Raw genomic sequence first — 19,188 nt, 5'->3', positions numbered from 1 at the left:
AAGAAAGCTTTAAAGTACAGTTTTGAGAGAATAAAAACTTTAATTTATTCCTAAACATAAAGATTGCTTGAAAGTGCAGGGATGGAGTTGGAAGTAGTGGCAAGTTTGAGAGGAATTAGAGCTGGGTAAGGAAACAGTGATTCCCCAGTTCCACCACTGCTGTAAAAAACCAAAAAAAGTTAAAACAATTTAACATTTACAATGTTATTTTCATTCTGGAGTGCAGAGAGTAGGAAAATCTGATTTATAACCAATTTAAACTCTCCTGTGCAATGCTGATTCCAGATTACAAATGGGCTTTTTGATGGAGTTATTTTTCTATAACTCAAAGCTCAGACTGAAATCTTGGTAAGATTTGGTGCTTTTCCACAGTTCATACAGAGCAGCTTTAGTTTTCACATTGAATTTTCTTGCATTTTTGTTCTTAAAATATCTATAAAATACTTACTTGTTGAAAAATAAAAGACAAATATTTCAATTCCTGACACATCTGAAAGATGAAGAACAACAGTTGTATTGAGCTTCATTTAATGTCAACACCTTCACATCAATTGTGAATATGGTGTGCTAGATCAGAAAAGGGCAAACATTTATATAGGAATTATTTGTAACTTTTTAGATGGAGAGAAGCAATAGGAGACCTATTGCTTGTCTCCTTTTATTATTTCCTTTTTTATATTTTTTTGTAGACAATAACACTGGTTCTGATAGCTTCTCTCTTCAGTTTTTATAAGGCTACTGTCTGTACTTCTATATATCTTCTCTTTTTCAATTTCTGTCACCTGTCCATATAAATCAGTTCCTTTCTCTTCATCTCCTTTTTCCAAACCAGCTGCAGGGAATGAGACATTATTTGGTGGCTGAAGAGATGTGGCTCTGTGGTGTGAACTACCCAAGCCAAACTGACAGCCTTGAAGGCAAATAAACCAGTGCCATGGAATTGTTTGGGTTCTTGCCATTCCTCCTGGCCCTTGTGCCTTCAAATCTAAAGGAAATAAATGAATGTCCTTATTCCTCCCCTTACATTTCATATGTTCTGTGCCTCTTCTCCTTTTGGCATTTCTCCATTACAGGCCTCATGAGCACAGTTGGTTCAGATGTGTTATGGAGATGGTTTCAGTGACATTTCAGTTCATCTCTTGAAAAAAAAAAAACCCCACTGCCCCAAACTGGTTTTATTCCATAACTTTGGCATTCTTCTTATATTCTGGTCTCACTCCAGGGAATAAGAGTTCAGCATCTGGAGTGGGGGTGTTACCTTAGGGGTTTTTTGGGTTACTTTTTTGTTTAAAGTTGTTAAGTTCAAATAGTCTTGGTACCATTTTAAAAAATCACTGGTTTGGGCTGGAACAAAGCTTAAAGATCATCTCCTTCCAGCCCCTCTGCCATGGGCAGGGACACTTCCATTATTCCAGGTTGCTCCAAGCCCCATCCAAGCTGGCCTGGAACACTTCAGGGATGGGGCATCCACAGCTTCTCTGGGCAATCTGTTCAACTTAATTTAAGTTAAATTAATTAAATTGAAAATATATCACTACATCTAAAAGCTCAGAGTTTACAACTGTGTAAATCCAGGATGGTTCTTTGTATTTTTACTTTATTTTTATTTACTGTATTTTTATTTTATTTTCTTTGGATTTCATGTGTACAGTAAAGAATGGCATCTGCAGCAATTCTTCTAATTAAATTTTCATTTTTGATAGACTTTTATTTTAGTTTAAACTATCCAAAGAAAGAAGAGTCTATTTTTCCTCATGATGTGATGTTTGCAAAGTAAACTTTCATACCTCTCTGGATGTACTTAGAAGGCAGAAGACACTGTTAGAACAACAGGATATACTATTGAAAATAACATAAATAAATTAATAAAATATCTCAATTGACATTTAAATTTCTTCCTCATGAAACAAGTTTATAATTATAGTGCAAGAACATTCTGGCCAGGGAATACTTTTGCAGGAGGGATAGCAGGAGGATTGTTCATGGATTTGGGAGAGCAGAGTTCTGAACTGTCTCTTAAACCATGAGGTGTTCTCTGAATCCAGTCTTACTTTGCATCTGTTACTTTTTAAACTTTTCTTTAGCTAAAATGTACTAAAAACCCAAACAAAACAGTAGCATTAGTGCCTTTGTCACACAGATTCATGCCCAAGTTGCCTGTTCAGCTGTACCAAGGTGTCTGTTGAATATATTCAGTAGATTTTGTTCATTTGGGAAGAACATCACCATTTATTTTAACATGTAGAAAAAGAGTAGGAGGAGAAACTCTGTCAGCTGTTGCCTGAAGTGATGGTGCTTTTTCACTCATCATCCCTTTAAAAGAAGGGGCTGGGAGCAGGGGGAGGTTTGTGGGGTCTGGGGGGGTTTTGTCCCCCGATACCTTTGGGCGGTGTGTGGGGAGGGTACCAGCAGAGGAGGCAGAGGCCCAGAGCAGGATTTGGGAAAGATCACCTTTAATATGCTCAGAGCCAAAATGTGAGGGATTCCATGGGAAGCATCCCTGGAGTTGTGGGATTTATTCAAGAACAGCTTCCTGGAAGCACAGGAACAATCCATCCCTTGCTGAGGGAAAAGAAAAAGGCAGAACAAGAGACCACCCTGCTTAACAATGAGAAAAAAAGCAGCATATCAGCTGTGGACAGGGAACCAAATACTCACTGTAGTCTGCAGGAACCTTGCTTTGGAGATTTTCAGGGCATGTGACTCTCTAGCTGTGTACCCCAAACATGTAATACATTGCTTTTTCCAATATATCCTCAAATTGTTGCTCCTTCTGCACATGACATTAGTTAGCATTCATATTTGCTTAGAAGCAGAGAGTAAATCCACGTTGATCTGCTATGAAGGAGGGAAGCAATTGACTTGAGGTGCTTGTCAGCCCAGAGCAGATTGCTGAGCGGCTCCTGTCTGTTGCAGACACTACAAGAAGCGCTGCCAGGGCCGCATGCGGAAGCACGTGGGGGATCTGTGCCTGCAGGCGGGCATGCTGCAGGATTCCCTGGTGCACTACCACATGGCAGTGGAGCTGCTGCGCTCTGTCAACGACTTCCTCTGGCTTGGAGGTACGACTGCGTGCGGCACTTGTAATGCCAAGTGTGAAAATGTGGATTTTATGTAAATATATATTTTATTTTGGCTTTTCGCAAATATTAAAGTGAATACGGTTTGAGTTATGTTAGAGAGTTATGCTGTGTTAAGTTTCTTAAGTAATGTGTTAAATATAGTTTTAGGTTATAACATAATGTTAAAATAGAAACTATGCTACATGAGATACTTTTTTTCTAAAAAAGTAAGATACATAAGACACTTTTTTTCATTTTGTTTGTGTAAATGGACTTTACCACAGGATGCTTCACTTCCTGCAAATTTCTCTACTAACCCTTTGGCTTTTTTTGCTTTTCTCTGCAGCTGCCCTGGAGGGGCTGTGCTCAGCATCTGTCATCTATCACTACCCGGGGGGCACTGGGGGTAAAGTTGGCTCTCGCAGGGCCCAAGGAGGTTCTCTGTCTGCTGAGGCAGGCAACAGGCACAGGCCAGGTAAGGATGGCATTTCTGGTTCATTCTGTTTGCCACTACATCTGAAAACTTCTTCCTACATCCTGACTATAAAGTTATACAGATGACAGCATTAATCAGAGGAGGGAGGTTTGGGGAAGAATTTTTTTTTTTAGATTTTTGCAATTATTTTTCTGTTTTGGTGTTAATGTCAACACATATGCTTTGCAAGAATTGCAAAGTTTTTGATTTCTTCACCTGATTGTTAGTAGTGTCTGTGTTAGTTTGAATTTTGCTGGAGGAGAGGCAGACAGTTTTCATAAAATAGGATCTGGCAGGGCTGCATGTATTAAAAAGAATTAAGTTGGGAACATTTTTATCAGAGTTTTTTTGCTACTCTAAAGTCAATGAGTAACAAATAGATTTTTTAAAATGAAATGCCAATAAACCAATGTAATTTTTAAGATTTAGTATACTTTTTCAAAACTCTTGGACTGCAAATGAGATGGCTGAGAAGAAATATGAGAACAATCTGTAATGCAGTGAACATTGTGGAAAAGGATGGGTGGGGATCACAGGTTCAGTGTTTGTTTCAAGAGAAGAACTGGAGGACATCAAACAGAGCTTAGCAGATGGAGAAGCAGATGAAAGGAGTTACTCGTTACCCAGCCTGCAGGTGTGCCATGGAACTCCTTGGCATTCAGAGGTGCCAATCTGGTGTCTCTGTGTGAGAGGCAAGGCTGCTGCAGCTCCATGGCCCCAGGTCCAGGCAGACAGGAGGCTGAGCAGGAATTCCCAGCAGGCCTGGGGAACACACAGGGAGCACAGACACAGCCTCAGTCTGTCCAGGAGCTGGCACTGCTCTGCACCAGGGGCTGGCACCTCAACCCCCAAGGCTGAGGGCAGAGCCCATTGCAGCTGTTGGTGCTTAGACCAGCACACACACATTCACTCCCCTCTGCTTTTCCATGCTTGGTCCCTAAACTGCCTCAGTCCCTCCTTGTGCTTGTCTTTGGCTCATCCCCTGCACCCCAGAAGGAATTTTGTACAATCCCAGGATGTTCTTTCCCTCCAGGGAGCCCCATATCCCTGTAGCAGTGACCCCCCAGTCTGTCTCTAAGGGATCCAGAGAGCTCTGGGGTAACTGAGCTGGGCTGCACCCCCCAGAGCTCAGATCAGCTCTGGGCTTCACCCCCCAGCTCTGGTGGCTCTGATCTGGTTGTTGGGGCACAGCTGATGGTCACTGGTCCTCTCCACCCCTCTGTGGCTGTGCAGATGAGCCTGTCACATAACCTGACACTTGTCCCGTGGTGTTACAGCTCCTGAAAGGTTCTGTGGCTTTCAGGAGAGGCTGGGCTGGGGTAGGAAAATGGAAATACATTGGTTAATGGGAGCTACACAGGCCTGTGGGCTAACCCAGCACAGCTGCTGCTGTGTATGCATTCACTCAGCACTGAAACATAGCTGGGTTTCAGTGCTGGTGTGTTCTCTCGTGCAATGTGGTCAGAATTAATTCCTTCATCTAAAGAAGCAACCACTCATCTTTATTCTTTTATAAGTCACAATCTAGTAAACACTTGCTTTGCATTACCTTTATTATGAACTGTGTGTATTGAAATCAGATAATTGTGATAGTAAAATTACCTTATTTCAGGACAGAATACTAATTTTTATACAATACCTAGTCATTAAAATCTGTGCATTTGGTCCCATGATCTATGAATGCATTTTACATTGGCTGTTACAATTTCACCTGGTTAATGACCTTTATCTACTTTTCAATGAATATTTATCAGATGTTGCAATCTGCTTTTTGTCATGGGAACTCCTGGTTACTAAAGAAGATAAAAAGTCACAGTTATCAGAATAATTGAATTAATTTTGGGTGTATTATTGCTGGTTTCTATTTAAGTTGTCTTGTATTTCAAAGTCCAGTTTGTAAACTTGTTAGTGTAGTTGTACTTTAAAAATGTTTTAGGTTCATATGACAAGATTTTTCAAAGGACTTTTCTATGAAGAAAAACTGATTACAGGTTTTTTTTGTCATCCTTTGCAGACAAAAATATTACTTTGTGGCCCATTAGATACTGCTCCCTAACTCTAGTTATGATCTCTGTGTTTGGTGTGAACTGCTGAGTTCCCTCTGGCCAAACAGCTGTTGCTGTGATGTCATTTTCCTACAAAGTTTTCTGAAAGTTTCTATTTTTTACCTATTCCTGACTCTGCAGTGCCTTTCATTTGAAATCCTTTCAAACTGCACCTTTGGTTACAGTCTCTTTCACTGGAATTGATTTCGTGAGGACAGAGCTCAGTCTGGGGAACAAATTCTGCTGTATCTTTCTGTGGGATAAATCCAGAAAAAAAGGGATTCCAAATGCTGCACAAAGAAATGCCACACTTGGAACTGAAATTTGTACTGATTTTGAGGAATGTAGATGTGGGAGTTACCTTTAGTGCTCCCCCTTGTACCTGGAATTGCACCTCTTCTTGTGCCTGCACTTCAGCCTTCACAGGATGAAGTTTCCTGCCCAGATCCAGCCAAGAGAAACATCTTCCTCTGGAATCCCTTGTGATTTCCATCCTTTGGCATTTTTAGGCTGCAGCACAGGACCTGCTCAGCAGATGGGGGTGTCTGCTTTATATTGAAACAGCTTTGGAAAGAAAGCTCCAAAATACACCTGAGCTTGTGCTGTGGCTGCCCATCCCTGGAAGGGCTCAGGGTCAGGTTGGGTTTTTGAGCCATCTGCTCTGGTGAAGGTGCCCATGGACAGGGGGTTGGAGTTTGATGGTTTTTAAGATCCCTTTCCAAACTTTTCTGTGAAAAGGGTGCTTTGATTTCTCAGGTATCTGAACCCTTTTTTTTGCATGGGGACAGGTTTAGGCTGTGTCCCCTGGAATTCCTGAATGTGTCTGTGCAGCCTTCAGTGTAAAGGAAGATCCTGAGTTGCTCAGTTGCTCTTGGCTAGGAAATCTGGATGTGCTCTGTCATTTGTGGAATTTGAATGTCAAACAAGATGAATCTGGATTGCTTTATGCTTAGGTCACTGGCTGGTCTGGATTTCTCCACTGGATTTTATTTGTTGGGAATTCTAAGATCTTGATTTTGTTGCTTTTTCCCCAGGCAGAATTATGACACCTGAGTGAAGTGTTGTTGTATACTTGAATCTAGATCTAAATCTCTGCTTCACTTGTCTGCAATCTGAGCAAGTCAACTGAAGGGAGGGTCTTTCTTGCTGATAAAATAATTGTTTTTGCCATGTTTAACCAAAGTTTAGGGCCACAAGGTGTTCCATGCTGGTAATCCAACTCTGCAGTACTCTTACATGGACAGTCTGGCTTATTGGCTTGACATGACTCAATTATTCAGAAAATTAGATGGGGAGAAATGAATGACAATTAAAAGGGATAAAATTACTTGGAAATTTTATTCTAGAGTATTGTGCAGATTAAATGAGCTTCCACAAGAAGATTTAAGTACTGTAGGTCCTGGCATTAATACTAAGTGGACTGTAATGGAAACTTGCTAACCAAAACAATAAAGATAAGGGGGAAAAGATATGGCTTTAAATTATACACTGAAAATTCTGAAATTCTTCTTAGTATGTCTTAAAACTCATTGCAAATTTATAGACTTTGACATTTATTTATTAACAAAATGAGATTTAACATATGGGGACTACTTGAATTATAACTGGTAGTCCTTTACAACAGCAGTGATAACCCTGATGAATCTGATGATTTTGTTCAAGCCTGATGTTATAAAACATTATAAGAACTTACTTTGCTGGCTCTATTTAAGGCTGAAAAAAATCATTTTTGTTCCTCCTTTTAGGGGCACAAGAAGTTCTCATTGATCCAGGTACATTATTTTCCTGCATGTTTCCAAAATATTTTCTTGTATTACTTGATGTGTTTTGCAATTGTATATATGGTTATTGCCACTTGCCAAAACTAGCAGTGATCCCTGATGCTTCAGTTTTTGGCTATAAATCTTGAGAAATTATAGAGACTGAAGGGTAACTGGCACAAAGTAAATGCTGTAATTCTGTGATTGTGTCTCAACTAATTCTAATCAACAAGATTTCTTTCCATGAGTAGTGAAGATTTTGAAATATTTCTGACGTGACCAACCTGAATAATCATATGTGATTCTTTAGAGTCATGGTGCTCCCTCAGTCATCATGAAAAAACATCTTTCACTTCCATAAAAATAATCTTAATCTCCAGATGTGCTTGGTCTGATTCATTAAGGTTAATAAACATATTAAAAACGTTGCCTTAGCACTTAAGTATGTAAAGAAACATTCTTTCTGCTCCCTGAGTAAATTCAGAAATACCTTTCACAATAGTTTTTAACTGTCTATTGACAGTTAGGGCCAGCTCTGAAACACAGAGATTTTTTGCCATTTTTGCAGAAAAACCTCTTGGAGAAATCAATTAGTGTATAATCCTAAATAAATTACAGTATAATGCTGCAGATTAAATAATATGTAAGAAGGTATTGAGCCTTGCCAAGCCTTTGATATGTTTCCACTTTTATGATGTTAACTCCAATAAAATCAAATTCTAAAAATAGAATTTTCATGTTCTTTCTAATACCCCAGATTTCCTTGGCTTCTATTTCAAATTCTTATCCCTTATATGGACCCTTTCTGTCTCTTGCCTTCTTTCTTATATAAGAAAACCATTTTCTTATTGTTTTGTCTGAGCCTTTTTTTTCCCTAAGCTGTGCTTTAGAAACACAGTTTTAAAGTAGAAGGAATAGTTCAAAGATTAAAACTGGCTGTTCAGATGTGGCCATAAAATAATTCTAGCAATCTATATTTTATTCATAGTCTAAACATTCAGATAAAGGCAAACAATCCTGAATATATTTTATTTTTTACAAAGTGAAAGATTATTTCCTTTCTTTCTAGGTAGGGCAAGTGTACCCTGTGTATTCTGTGTCAAACCTACAGCATACCCTAGCTTGCTTTTTAGATATTTAGCACTTGCCAAGAGTTCCCGTGCTCATTTCTGACCCTGATCTGTTCCAGGTGCTCTGACTTCCAACGGGATCAATGCAGATACCAGTGCTGAGATAGGACGTGCCAAGAACTGCCTGAGTCCTGAAGACATCATAGAAAAATATAAAGAAGCCATTTCTTATTATGGCAAGGTAATCCTGGTTATTTATAAATGAACACTTGAAGTTCTTTTCCATCATGAACTGCTGAGGCTTTGGTTTTGGGGGATCTTTTAAAGCATGGCAGTGAGGTTTGTAAAACAGCTTCCAGCTCTGCTGGAGCACTTTTTAGGTTTTTGTGCAAATGCTCAGAGCCTGAGATGGAAAAGGAACTTAATGTCTGCAGTCATAATAAGAAAAGAAAAAGAATTGTTTTTTACTGTGAAAATAGTGGCTCAGCGTCCACATCAACACTAAAGAGAAGTTTGATTGTATTGCAGGGGAGTTATTTAATCACTTTTTAATTTCAGGTATTTTTCTTGTTTGATAATGTATCTTTAGACCAAGCTTATAAATATTTATTACTGGCATTTTCATGTCCATGTTGAAGGGAGACTCTCCAAGTGAAACAATTTCAGTTGTGTGCATGAGTTAATTTATGATCAGGAGCAATGAAAGGTGATAATTCTGCGCACAGTGTCAGATAAATTAGAATCCATCAGTAAAACAATAACTGTCAAGGATGCATTCAGCTTTTTAATGTTACCTTAAGGGTACATTGCTCATCTTGAAAGGGTGTGATGTCTCTAGGAGTATAAAATTATTGGACTTAGTTGGGCTTAAGGCAGGATATTTATATTTTGATTATTTATAATATGCACTGTGCTCTCAGCAAGTAATAACTGTGCTTCACTGCAGCTTCACTTGAAATAACAAAGACATTTGTGTCAGGACTGATTTATAACCCTGCAAGACAAGCACAGTTACCTCCTGCCTGTTCCAGACCTACAGAGTAGCTCCTTGCTCTAATGCTGAGGAAGCAGCACTTTTCTGGATGGTTTTTATGTTCTCACTCAGCTGGAAAAACTTTTGTAGCACCTTCTAAAATAGATTCAATCTCCACTGATTTGTTTTTGCTAATATAAATGACAAGAGAGGAATATGTGACAGCTTTGCTGCTGTAACTCCTGCATTTTGTTATTGAGCTTCCTTTCCCCTATTGGTTTTAAAATATAAATACCTGAAGAGAGCTCAGCTTCAGCAGAAGGTGGGCAAAATCAAATGCCCAGTATCAATGTTGTTTGAGGAAATCACCAGATCAAAATTGCCTGTTTGTTATCTGAGCACCAACAGTTCAATGCACATCTGCATTGTCTCCTTAGCTTCCTTAAGCAAGCTAAATCACCAAACAGTCATTTACAGCAAATGTTTTGCAAACAAATATTAGAACAGTCAGATTGGTTTCTAATTCTCTCATCAGGAATATTGTTTTAACTAAAGAGAAAATGGATGCAGCAATAAAAATATTTGCATTGTAAAGGTAGAATTTGTTTGCAGCCACAGCACCCACAGCCAACCATTTATATGAGGTTACCCCAAATTATTCCAATATTCCCAGCTTTTCTCCTCACCTGAACTCTCAAAATGAGAGCAGTGAGTGAGGAGGCTGAAAGCAGCTGTTTTGCACAATAATATTTTAGATGACACCTTAACTTTCACTTGGGCACATGTTGATAATTGAACAGTGCAGTCATTAGCACTAAGGAATTGCTGGCTTTGGAGGATGTGACAGCTGATTTATGTGCTGAGCAGAAATGCTCATAAAATCTAACAGGTGCAATACTTCAATATTATTTTAATTTTCTTGCTCTCCAAGTACAAGAATGCTGGGGTGATTGAGCTGGAAGCTTGTGTGAAGGCTGTGAGAGTCCTGGCAATGCAGAAGAGGAGCATGGAAGCCTCGGAGTTTCTGCAGAACGCAGTTTACATCAACCTTCGGCAGGTCAGTTGCAAAGTCCAGGTTTTCTTCTCTTGTCAATTGACAGAATCTCCTGAAAGTTACTTAGATTCAGGGCACTCCAGTTTATTTTCTGTACCATTGCCTTTCTTCTGACAAAAGCTTGTATTCTGGGGATTTTCACATCTGTGAGTCTGGGTTACAACGTATTGAGAGTTCATCTAAAAACATGAGGACTTAGTTTGAGATTAAACTCTGTTGCTTCTTCTCCCTTGTGAAGGTAAAAAAAAAATCCCATTGTTGTTCTCTTGTGATGCTGTACTAGGGAAAAACAGCTGCCTGGGACTGCTCTGCAGTGGATTTTTAAAATTTTCTTGATTGCATCTCATTCAATGGAACTGAGCAAATCAGGAATGGCCTGTTGCAGAGTGAGCTGAAGGGTCTGATTAGTGTTCTTAATCAACTGAATTTTTGTTGTGTAGTGCAAAGTCTTAATTAAGCCAAATCAGAAAGTAATTCAGGGGGGAAATCAGTGTTTGGAGCTGTGTGGAAAGTGCTCAGTATCACCACAAAAACAACATTAACACTTGAGCAGTGTCTCAAGCTTGGTGTCACTGCTCACAGAGAGAAAGGATTAATAAAAAGCTGTTAGGTTTCCTAATGGTTTTTGGTTTTTTCTCATTACATCTTGGTAAGATGAGCAGTTTAAATCCACACCATTGACCTTATTAGGCCCAGACAGGGACAGCAGATTTATGAGGGAGGTAGAATACTTTCTTTCATTTGCTAAGAATCCTTTCTCTGGAATAAATTTTCTAACAAAGCATTAATGAGACAATAATTAATTGATAAGCTGTCATAAAAATCATCAGTCTTGTTAGAGTGTGCCTTAATTGCCACAATCCTTGTAGTGCTAAAGGCCCTCTCTTTAATTCTGTAACCTGTTTTTTTGCTGGCAGTTCTTTGTTGTTCATCCATCCTCTTGTTCTGGAGCTGTTATTCTTGTTGCCTGCAAACTCCAACATTATTGTTGTTTCTTTTTCTGGAAGCAATTAGTGGCACTAAGAGAATACCCAGTTCTCCCTGACACCACTGATATTGCAACTTTCGCTTCTTATCAGAGGAAACCTCTAAGACCCAGTGTGTTGGTCTGAAGAACAGGTGTCTGACAAGGAGGGCAGGAAGCTCTCTTGGAATAGAAAATGTGACCCTCTTCTCTCCAAATAACTCTGAAAATCTGGGGCTTACAGGCAAGGACCTGGGAAAAGGAATCACAGTTCTTCACTGGTGTGTGTACCCTCACCCCCTGGCCAAAATCTCTTTGGTATTTTTGCCCTTCCCAAAAAGAAAACCCCCAGGTGAGAGAGGAGCCAGCTGCACCCTTCCCCACCTTGGCTATTTTTTTGGTCATCGTTAAGTACTGGTCCTTGTTGTCTCTTACCAACAGATGGGACAAAATTCCATGAGAGAAAGAACCAAAAGGATTTTTGGAACCTCCAGCACCAAGTGAATGACAAAGTACTTGCCACTTCAATAATTGATATGAATTGCCTAATAATACACAAACACAAACTTGGCAACATGAAAACCAGACCCTGATCTAAGCAGTGAACCTGCAGCCAGTCCAGCCCAAACCAGCTCAGTCTGGGATCTCTGCAGGGCTGGGAGCAGAGATTGTGTTGGCACTATCTTGTGAAATAATGTAGGATAATCCTTCCAGGGCTGGGAAATGTGTTTTCCTTAAAGACAGGTATGGCTGGGAATTGTATGTACAGCTTTTTGAGATTTAATGTATGAAGCATGTAAACAAATAAGAGTTGTATTTATAATTTGGACTAACTCACGAGGAGGAATCATCCTGGGATAGCTGAAGGAATAAACTGTAGGACAGTGCTTTTCATCTGTAGGTAAATAGAACATCAGCACAACCAATATTCTGCAGCAGAAAACACCTCACAGGTTAAAGTGTACGACTTGTTCCTATCCATAAATTTAATTTCATACTCAGTCTAGTAATATCATGTAATTGGTATTTTCTGATGAGCTGCAGGGTAATAAGACTTAACTTTGCATCCAGTTATGAGGAATAAATTGTAAAATATAATTACAGAGAAAGTGAGATTATAAAATTTTAATGCAGTAAGGAATAATTAAAAAACAAATAAAAAGCTGCATTCTTTGAAAGCCTGGCTTGAAACAAACCTGAGGAAAAACTCTATTACCTGGAGAGTGACCTGCAGCCTTTCCAGGTGCAGTTGTAGCTTTGTCTGGTAGAGCAGTCAAATAAAAATTAACCAGGTGGAAATAATGCTGTGCTTCAGGTGGTGCCTGTTCTGCAGCCACGTTACAGGCATTAAGCTTTTATAAATTTGTGAGGTCAGGAAAGATGTTTGTAGGTGTTACACCAATGGCCTGCAGAATGCCTGCTGCAATCTTCCCAGAATTAATTACTTGGAGTATCTGGGTGGGTTTTTTCTCATTTTTTCTTCTTTTAAATTCCTGGATGGTAACACATAACTGTTTGTGCTTAGGAAAATGCAATTTTGCTGTCTTTGTGGTGATGAAAAAAGGGTTTTCTGCAGCTGAGGAAAATACTTGATTAACTTTGGGGACAACCATTAAGCAACAAGCTATGTAACAATGGTAAAAACTTAGATATGATGAAAATAAAACTTTCTGAGAATCTGCTGCCTGTCGCATAGTAATTCCAATTATTAGTGAGGGCTCCTGTCTGCTGAAATAGCATTGCCCTGTCTTTTTTTATCATCTTAAAGAATTTAGTGAACATTGTTGGTATTTGTATTTAAGGAATAGCTTTTGATAGGGTTTTTTTTAAGCTTTTTTTTTTCTTTATTTCCTGATCATGTGCTTGTGCCCTTTTCAACTTTGCTGCCATATTTTTCATTGCTCTAACCTGTTAAAAATGGCATAAATAGGTGACTTCAGTATGATACCTCGTGTTCTTTCTCAGTGACTGCTTTTGGGAACTATAGTAACTTCTCCAAATTTTTTCAGTGTTTTCCTTTTGTGTATTTTGGTTTTTTTCCAGCTGCACTGGTTTCTGAAAGTTTTCACCCTGGTACAATTACCTTTTTTCACAACTCATGATATACAGGGCTTGGTCTTAGGGATGGGTGGTATTTTTGTGTCAGTCACTGTCTTGTGTTGTCATTTCTGAAAAAATAGGAATTTCAGCTTCAAAAATTGTCTGAAACTCTCTAAAATGCTTTGCTACTCTGTGTGTTTCTTCATATACTGAAGTACAAAAATTTGAACTGTCAGATAAGGTCGTGGTGCCCTCTGATAACTCCTCTTTGATGTGTCTCATATCCCTGTGTCCAAAATTAGAAGTGACTTTTGAGAACAGACTGCTTTTTGTAATTATATCAGGATTTGAGTGGCTGAAAGACATTTTGAAGCTCTGCTTACAAGACCTAATCCTTTCTTCAAAAAACCCAGCCAGTGTGGTGAGCAGCTTCCCTCTGACTGTCCAAGCCTTTGAGTGCCTGAAGTTAAGCAGACTGATTGATACTTCCAGTTTTGAAGAATGAATGCTGTTTCTGTCCTTTAGGGCTATTTTTGGGTGAAGTTTGTCACTTGAAACACTTTACAAAACGTGTTGGCAGCTTTAGAGTAATTTCAAGTACGTTTTATTGCTTTGGATTGTGCCAGGTCCTGTGCACTAGGTGTCAGCATTGCTCTGCCTGCAGGTTCCTGGGACACAGAGCAGGAATCATCCACAGTTTCTGTGGCAGTCTCTTCATGGCTGGCTGACTCCAAAGCAAGATTATCATTCAGGCCAGAGGCAAAAGGAATTAAGTTACCTGGGACTTAGGCCAATACACTGATAAGCTAAAGGAGCACATGGTGGTAGTTTCGTATCAAGTTTCAGCTTTAAGCCTAACAGGACTTTAACTAAATTTCACCTCACTTGTTGGCAGTGTGCAACTGTATCATGGAATTGTTTAGGTTGGAATAGAGCTCAAGACCAACCATTAACTCAGCACTGGCAAGCCCAACACTAAACCATGTCCCCAAGTGTCACAGCTACACCTCTTTTAAAGCCCCTCAGTCATGGTGACTCCACCATGTCCCTGGGCAGTTCCAATACTTGACTCAGGGAAGAAATCTATGTCTTTCCATGACATTTTGCTACTTTAACATTATTTTTTACCTTGTTGGGAAAAGCTCCCCTTGAGCTCACTGCTGCCCTCCAAAACTTGCTCATGGTGAGGCCCTGGCACAGGTTTGCCAGAGGAGCTGTGGATGCCCCATCCCTGGGAGTGTTCAAGGCCAGGTTGGATGAGGCTTGGAGCCAGCTGGTTTAGAAAAAGACATTCCTACCCATAGCAGGCAGTTGGAACAAGATGATGTTTAAGGTCCCTTCCAACCCAAACCATTTTATGATTCTGTGATTCAATCTCACGGTGTATAAATCACAGTGCGGTTTCACGGAATGAAAAATTTGTGGTTTACAAGATTAGAGACATAAAAATCCAGACAGTAGTTTCTTGCCTTCATAGCCTGAGATTTCAAGATTAGATTTAATCTTCACAGGATGAAAATCTTAGTGAATCAATAAATCTTGGAAGTGCTATATTTTTGCACTCCTTTCATTCACACCAATATCATGTTAAGTATCTTCCATAAAAAGTGGAGCTGTTTAGCTGTTACTGACTGTTTTGACTGTTTACTTGTTAGTACCACTTACAAATAAAGTTGAAGCTGCAGAACTTCATCTTTGCAGTTTTTACTAACAGTTGAACCAAGCTTAACTTTCCCTGGCTGCAGAAGCAGTCACGCCTGGCTATGTGCAAATCCCTGCCCTTCTGCAGCGCCAATGTCTGCTACTCCTGTTTGTTTCTTAAAACTCAGCACTTGAAATCTGATTAAAAACCATCCCTTTCCTCCCTTCCCTTCCAACTGCAGCTCTCAGAAGAGGAGAAGATCCAGCGGTACAGCATCCTGTCGGAGCTGTACGAGCGCATCGGCTTCCACCGCAAATCGGCGTTTTTCAAGCGCATCGCGGCCATGCAGTGCGCGGCGCCCAGCATCCCCGAGCCCGGCTGGAGGGCCTGCTACAAACTGCTGCTGGAGACCCTGCCTGGCTACAGCCTCTCCCTGGACCCTCAGGACTTCAGCAAAGGTCAGTGGGATTGCCACTTAGCTGGCTTTCCATAGTAATTCCCTTGAGAGGTTTCATCCTGGACCTAAGTTGTTTGGTAATCCAAAACTAATGGCAGCAGATAAAGCAGTTGTTTAACACTGTGCCTTCACTTTCTCTTAGTGTTGTTCCAGTAATTTCAAATTTCTGCAAGTCACTGCTGAATGTGTTGCTGTGGTTCCCTGGTTGCAGGAAGTGATTATGGGTTATTTATGAAAACTTGGTTTTTTATGTTTTTCAAAAAAACATGATTATCTTTGTTTTGATAATATGCTTCTCCATACATGAAAAGGTCATCTATTATTCTGGATTACTTTTTCAATTAAAGTGTCTTCAGGTGTTCCATCAGAAATTGTATTTCTTTTGGTTTTATAGCTGTTTGACAAAGAAGATTAAAAATCCTTTTACATATTTTTGTATATAGATACAGATAATGTAATTAATAGGGTCAAATATGTCACATTTCCCCACAAATGAGATCAGAGACAGCTGAATTGCTGCTTGGCAGCTCCTTTTGAGTAAACCTTTCCAACACCTTGCATTGTGTTATAGAGCAGCAGTTTTGGGGACCATTCCCTGAATGCTGTAGCTGCAGGAGAGGAGCAGAAAGAGATGGGCTGAGCTGTATTTGTGGATGGTTGGTGTTGGGTTTTTTAAAACTGTTCTGATTTGGCAGTCAAATTATATGTGAGAGGAGGTAGCAAATGCCAAGTGGACTCAGTGGAAAGATGCTAAGAATCTAGGAATAGGGAATGTGCTGGGAAAAATATGCTGTGACCCGGGATAGGACTGTGTTGGGAGAAGAAGTTGTAGAAGTGCTGCAAGAAATTATAAATAAAAAAGCAAAGAAAAGACATGACTGGAATTTATCTTTCATTTTTACCTTACCTTCATGTTGCACTGAAGTGAGTTGTCTCATTTTTTATCCCTGAAATGGCTCTTTTAGAGACATATGGAAAGATCACTGCAAACTCTAAGATAGAAATGACATTTCACACATGAAAAATAATGAGACTCTCAAAATATAAACTCTCAAGGTTTGGTTGCAGTAAATATTCCTAAAACAGTTTGCCAAATGCTGATGGGTGATATTACAAGGAAGGCTGTTGAAGTTTATGAAGTATTGAACATCTCGAAATATCTGTTATTTAAAAATTATTGCTGTTGCTTACTACTAAAAGCAGGTTAAGCTTCATGAAGAGTGCTGCATATTATGGTTCTGAAAGGAAGGTTATGTTAAGATCATCTATTTATTCTTCCCATAGATACTCTACAAACATGAAGTAATTCATAGCCTGAAACTTAAAGGCTGAAAATCAGGACATGTGCCTTGTGTTCCAAAGTTTTATTGCTTTTATTGCCTGGGAAAGCATTTAGAAAAAAAATCTCTTACTTGATCTTTAAAGAGAGCTAAGAATTACTGGGTAGTTTTTTTTCTTTACAAGGGCATGGAGTGACAAGACAAGGGGAAATGGCTTCAAACTGGAAGAGGAGGTTTAAACTGGGTATTAGGAAGAAATTCTTTACTGTGAGGGTGGTGAGGGCCTGGCACAGGTTTCCCAGAAAAGTTGTGGCTGCCCCATCCCTGGAAGTGTCCAAGGCCAGGATGGTTGGGGCTTTAAGCCACTGGGTCTAGGGGAATGTGTCCCTGCCAATGGCAGGGAGTTGGAAATAGATGATCTTTAAGGTCCTTTCCAATCCAAACCATTCTGTGATTCTATGATTTCAATTTCTGTATGAAATCTCATGGGCATTGTCCAGAGAATTAAAAAAAAACTTTATATGTTTTGTGCATCATTTTTGTTCTTGGGAAGTGTTAAGTTCATCTTCAAAATTTTAATTGTACATTTATTAGTCCATAGACAAGCACATAAAACAAAACTTGATTTCATGTTTAGATATTCAAGTAAAGACAACAATCCTATTTTTTGTGTTGAGTACAAGGGTTGGATTTTGTAACAACCATTGGGTGATTGGTATGAGTGCCATAAAATTACTGCTTAGCATGTGAAGAAAGCCAAAACCAAGGTGTTAGTGATGATTTCCAAGTTTACAATACAGTAAATAGAATGATTGATGGTGATGTGTTGCCTGCATTTTGCCCAGGAACTCACAGGGGATGGGCTGCAGTGCAGATGCGCCTGCTCCATGAGCTGGTCTACGCCTCCAGGAGGATGGGCAACCCTGCCCTGTGTGTCAGGCACCTCTCCTTCCTGCTCCAGACCATGCTGGATTTCCTTTCTGACCAAGGTAGGACTTCTAAGGAAGCAGAGATTTGTACTTTCTTCTGATCCATAATCAAATACTGTGACTCTATTTTGAAATACAAATAATTTGGAGAGCAGGGAAGCTGGGGAGTTCTGTGTATGCCTGAGTGGGTTGTTGATGGTAGTCAGTCAACAGAGTTGAAATTAGATGATCTTTAAGGTCCTTTCCAACCCAAATCATTCTGTGTTTCTAACTTTTGGAAGCTGAATGTGATGGACCTGAGTTAAGCAGTGTTGAACTGGGACAGTGGCCTTAAGTTCCTCTACATTCTGCAGTTTATTTATTTATTTTTTTAAATTCAGCAATATATTTTAACAGGATTTGATTTGTCAAAGGTTGGCAATACAATGAATGAGTGGATGATTTTCAGCAATGGGAATGATGTGTGTGAGAACCCTTCTGTGGGATGGAACCATGTAACATTTACAGAATCACCCAAAAAAGCCAAAAGTGACAACTATTATTTTCTATTATGTTTCTTAGGAAAAATATTCCATAGTGACTTATTTATCACCCAGCTTAATGAGATCAATGATCTTAATGAGTGCTAAAGGATATTAAAATTTGGTTTTGCTTCTCAGTGAGCTGGGCAAAAAATAATTTTTTCCAGTTACTCCTTTGTTTACAATAAGAGGATGGAAGTAAAATGTATAGGGTTTTTTTTTTTTTCCTTTTCTCCTTCTGTTGAGGCCAAATGTCTCCCCTTAGTGACTCCTGCAGCAAAGAACTTTGTTGGCAAATTTTAGGTATTTGCCTGCTTTATTCCCTCTGTTTAGTGGCTCAAATCAGTGCTGGAGCAAGGAGAGGAACTGATAAACTGGAATAAATTTGCTTTCTGCCTGTAGATCTTATTTGCTGTCAAAAGGTCCTTGGATTTTCCAGGACTTACAGTGGAGCTTTGTTGATTTATGTATGGAAAGTTGTGCTGAAGACAAGGTTTTAAACTTTTCTACTCTGCATTTCCACATGTGATATTGGTAATCTCTAATCCCAAGAAGGTTTGAACTCCCAAAGACAAGAATCTTCTGTGTTCTTTGCCTTCAGACATTGTGTGTCTGAGTAAAGCTTCCAGTGTCCTAAGGCCTGGGATAACTGTGAGGTTTAGTGCCTTTGAAAAAATCAAACTAAATATTCTCCCATGTGTCTGAAACACAGTTGAGTATTTTTCTTTCCTTCTTTCCTGAATACATCCAAAATAGAACTTGCTGTTGAGTTTGGTGTCTTTCATTGATAAGAAGTGCCAGAAGTGTATTTCTGCCTGTATTTTTTTGGTAACTCTGCTGAGATTGATATTGTGTGACCATAGAGTCATTAAGGTTGCAAAAGGCTTCCAAGATCATAAAGTCCAACTTGATGTTG

The 19,188-nt window shown here is 39.4% G+C and overlaps 1 protein-coding gene across 8 annotated transcripts in view; it reads left to right on the top strand.

The window, feature by feature from the left end:
- Positions 1-19,188, top strand: part of TRAPPC9 (trafficking protein particle complex subunit 9) — a 449,867-nt gene that overhangs the window by 8,602 nt on the left and 422,077 nt on the right. For 7 of the 8 annotated variants that reach the window (XM_074557497.1, XM_074557522.1, XM_074557506.1 and 4 more), the window contains 7 exons: positions 2,917-3,062; positions 3,409-3,537; positions 7,328-7,354; positions 8,532-8,653; positions 10,317-10,442; positions 15,327-15,543; positions 17,668-17,811. In XM_074557497.1, coding sequence (XP_074413598.1) covers positions 2,917-3,062; positions 3,409-3,537; positions 7,328-7,354; positions 8,532-8,653; positions 10,317-10,442; positions 15,327-15,543; positions 17,668-17,811 — 911 coding nt within the window. The remainder of the gene's footprint in view (positions 1-2,916; positions 3,063-3,408; positions 3,538-7,327; positions 7,355-8,531; positions 8,654-10,316; positions 10,443-15,326; positions 15,544-17,667; positions 17,812-19,188) is intronic. The other variant, XM_074557536.1, reaches the window with a different exon arrangement.

This window comes from Zonotrichia albicollis, chromosome 1, assembly GCF_047830755.1.
Source record: "Zonotrichia albicollis isolate bZonAlb1 chromosome 1, bZonAlb1.hap1, whole genome shotgun sequence".
NCBI lineage: Eukaryota > Metazoa > Chordata > Aves > Passeriformes > Passerellidae > Zonotrichia > Zonotrichia albicollis.
The sequence above is the reverse complement of the archived record's forward strand: the minus strand, read 5'-3'. Positions and strand labels throughout refer to the sequence as shown.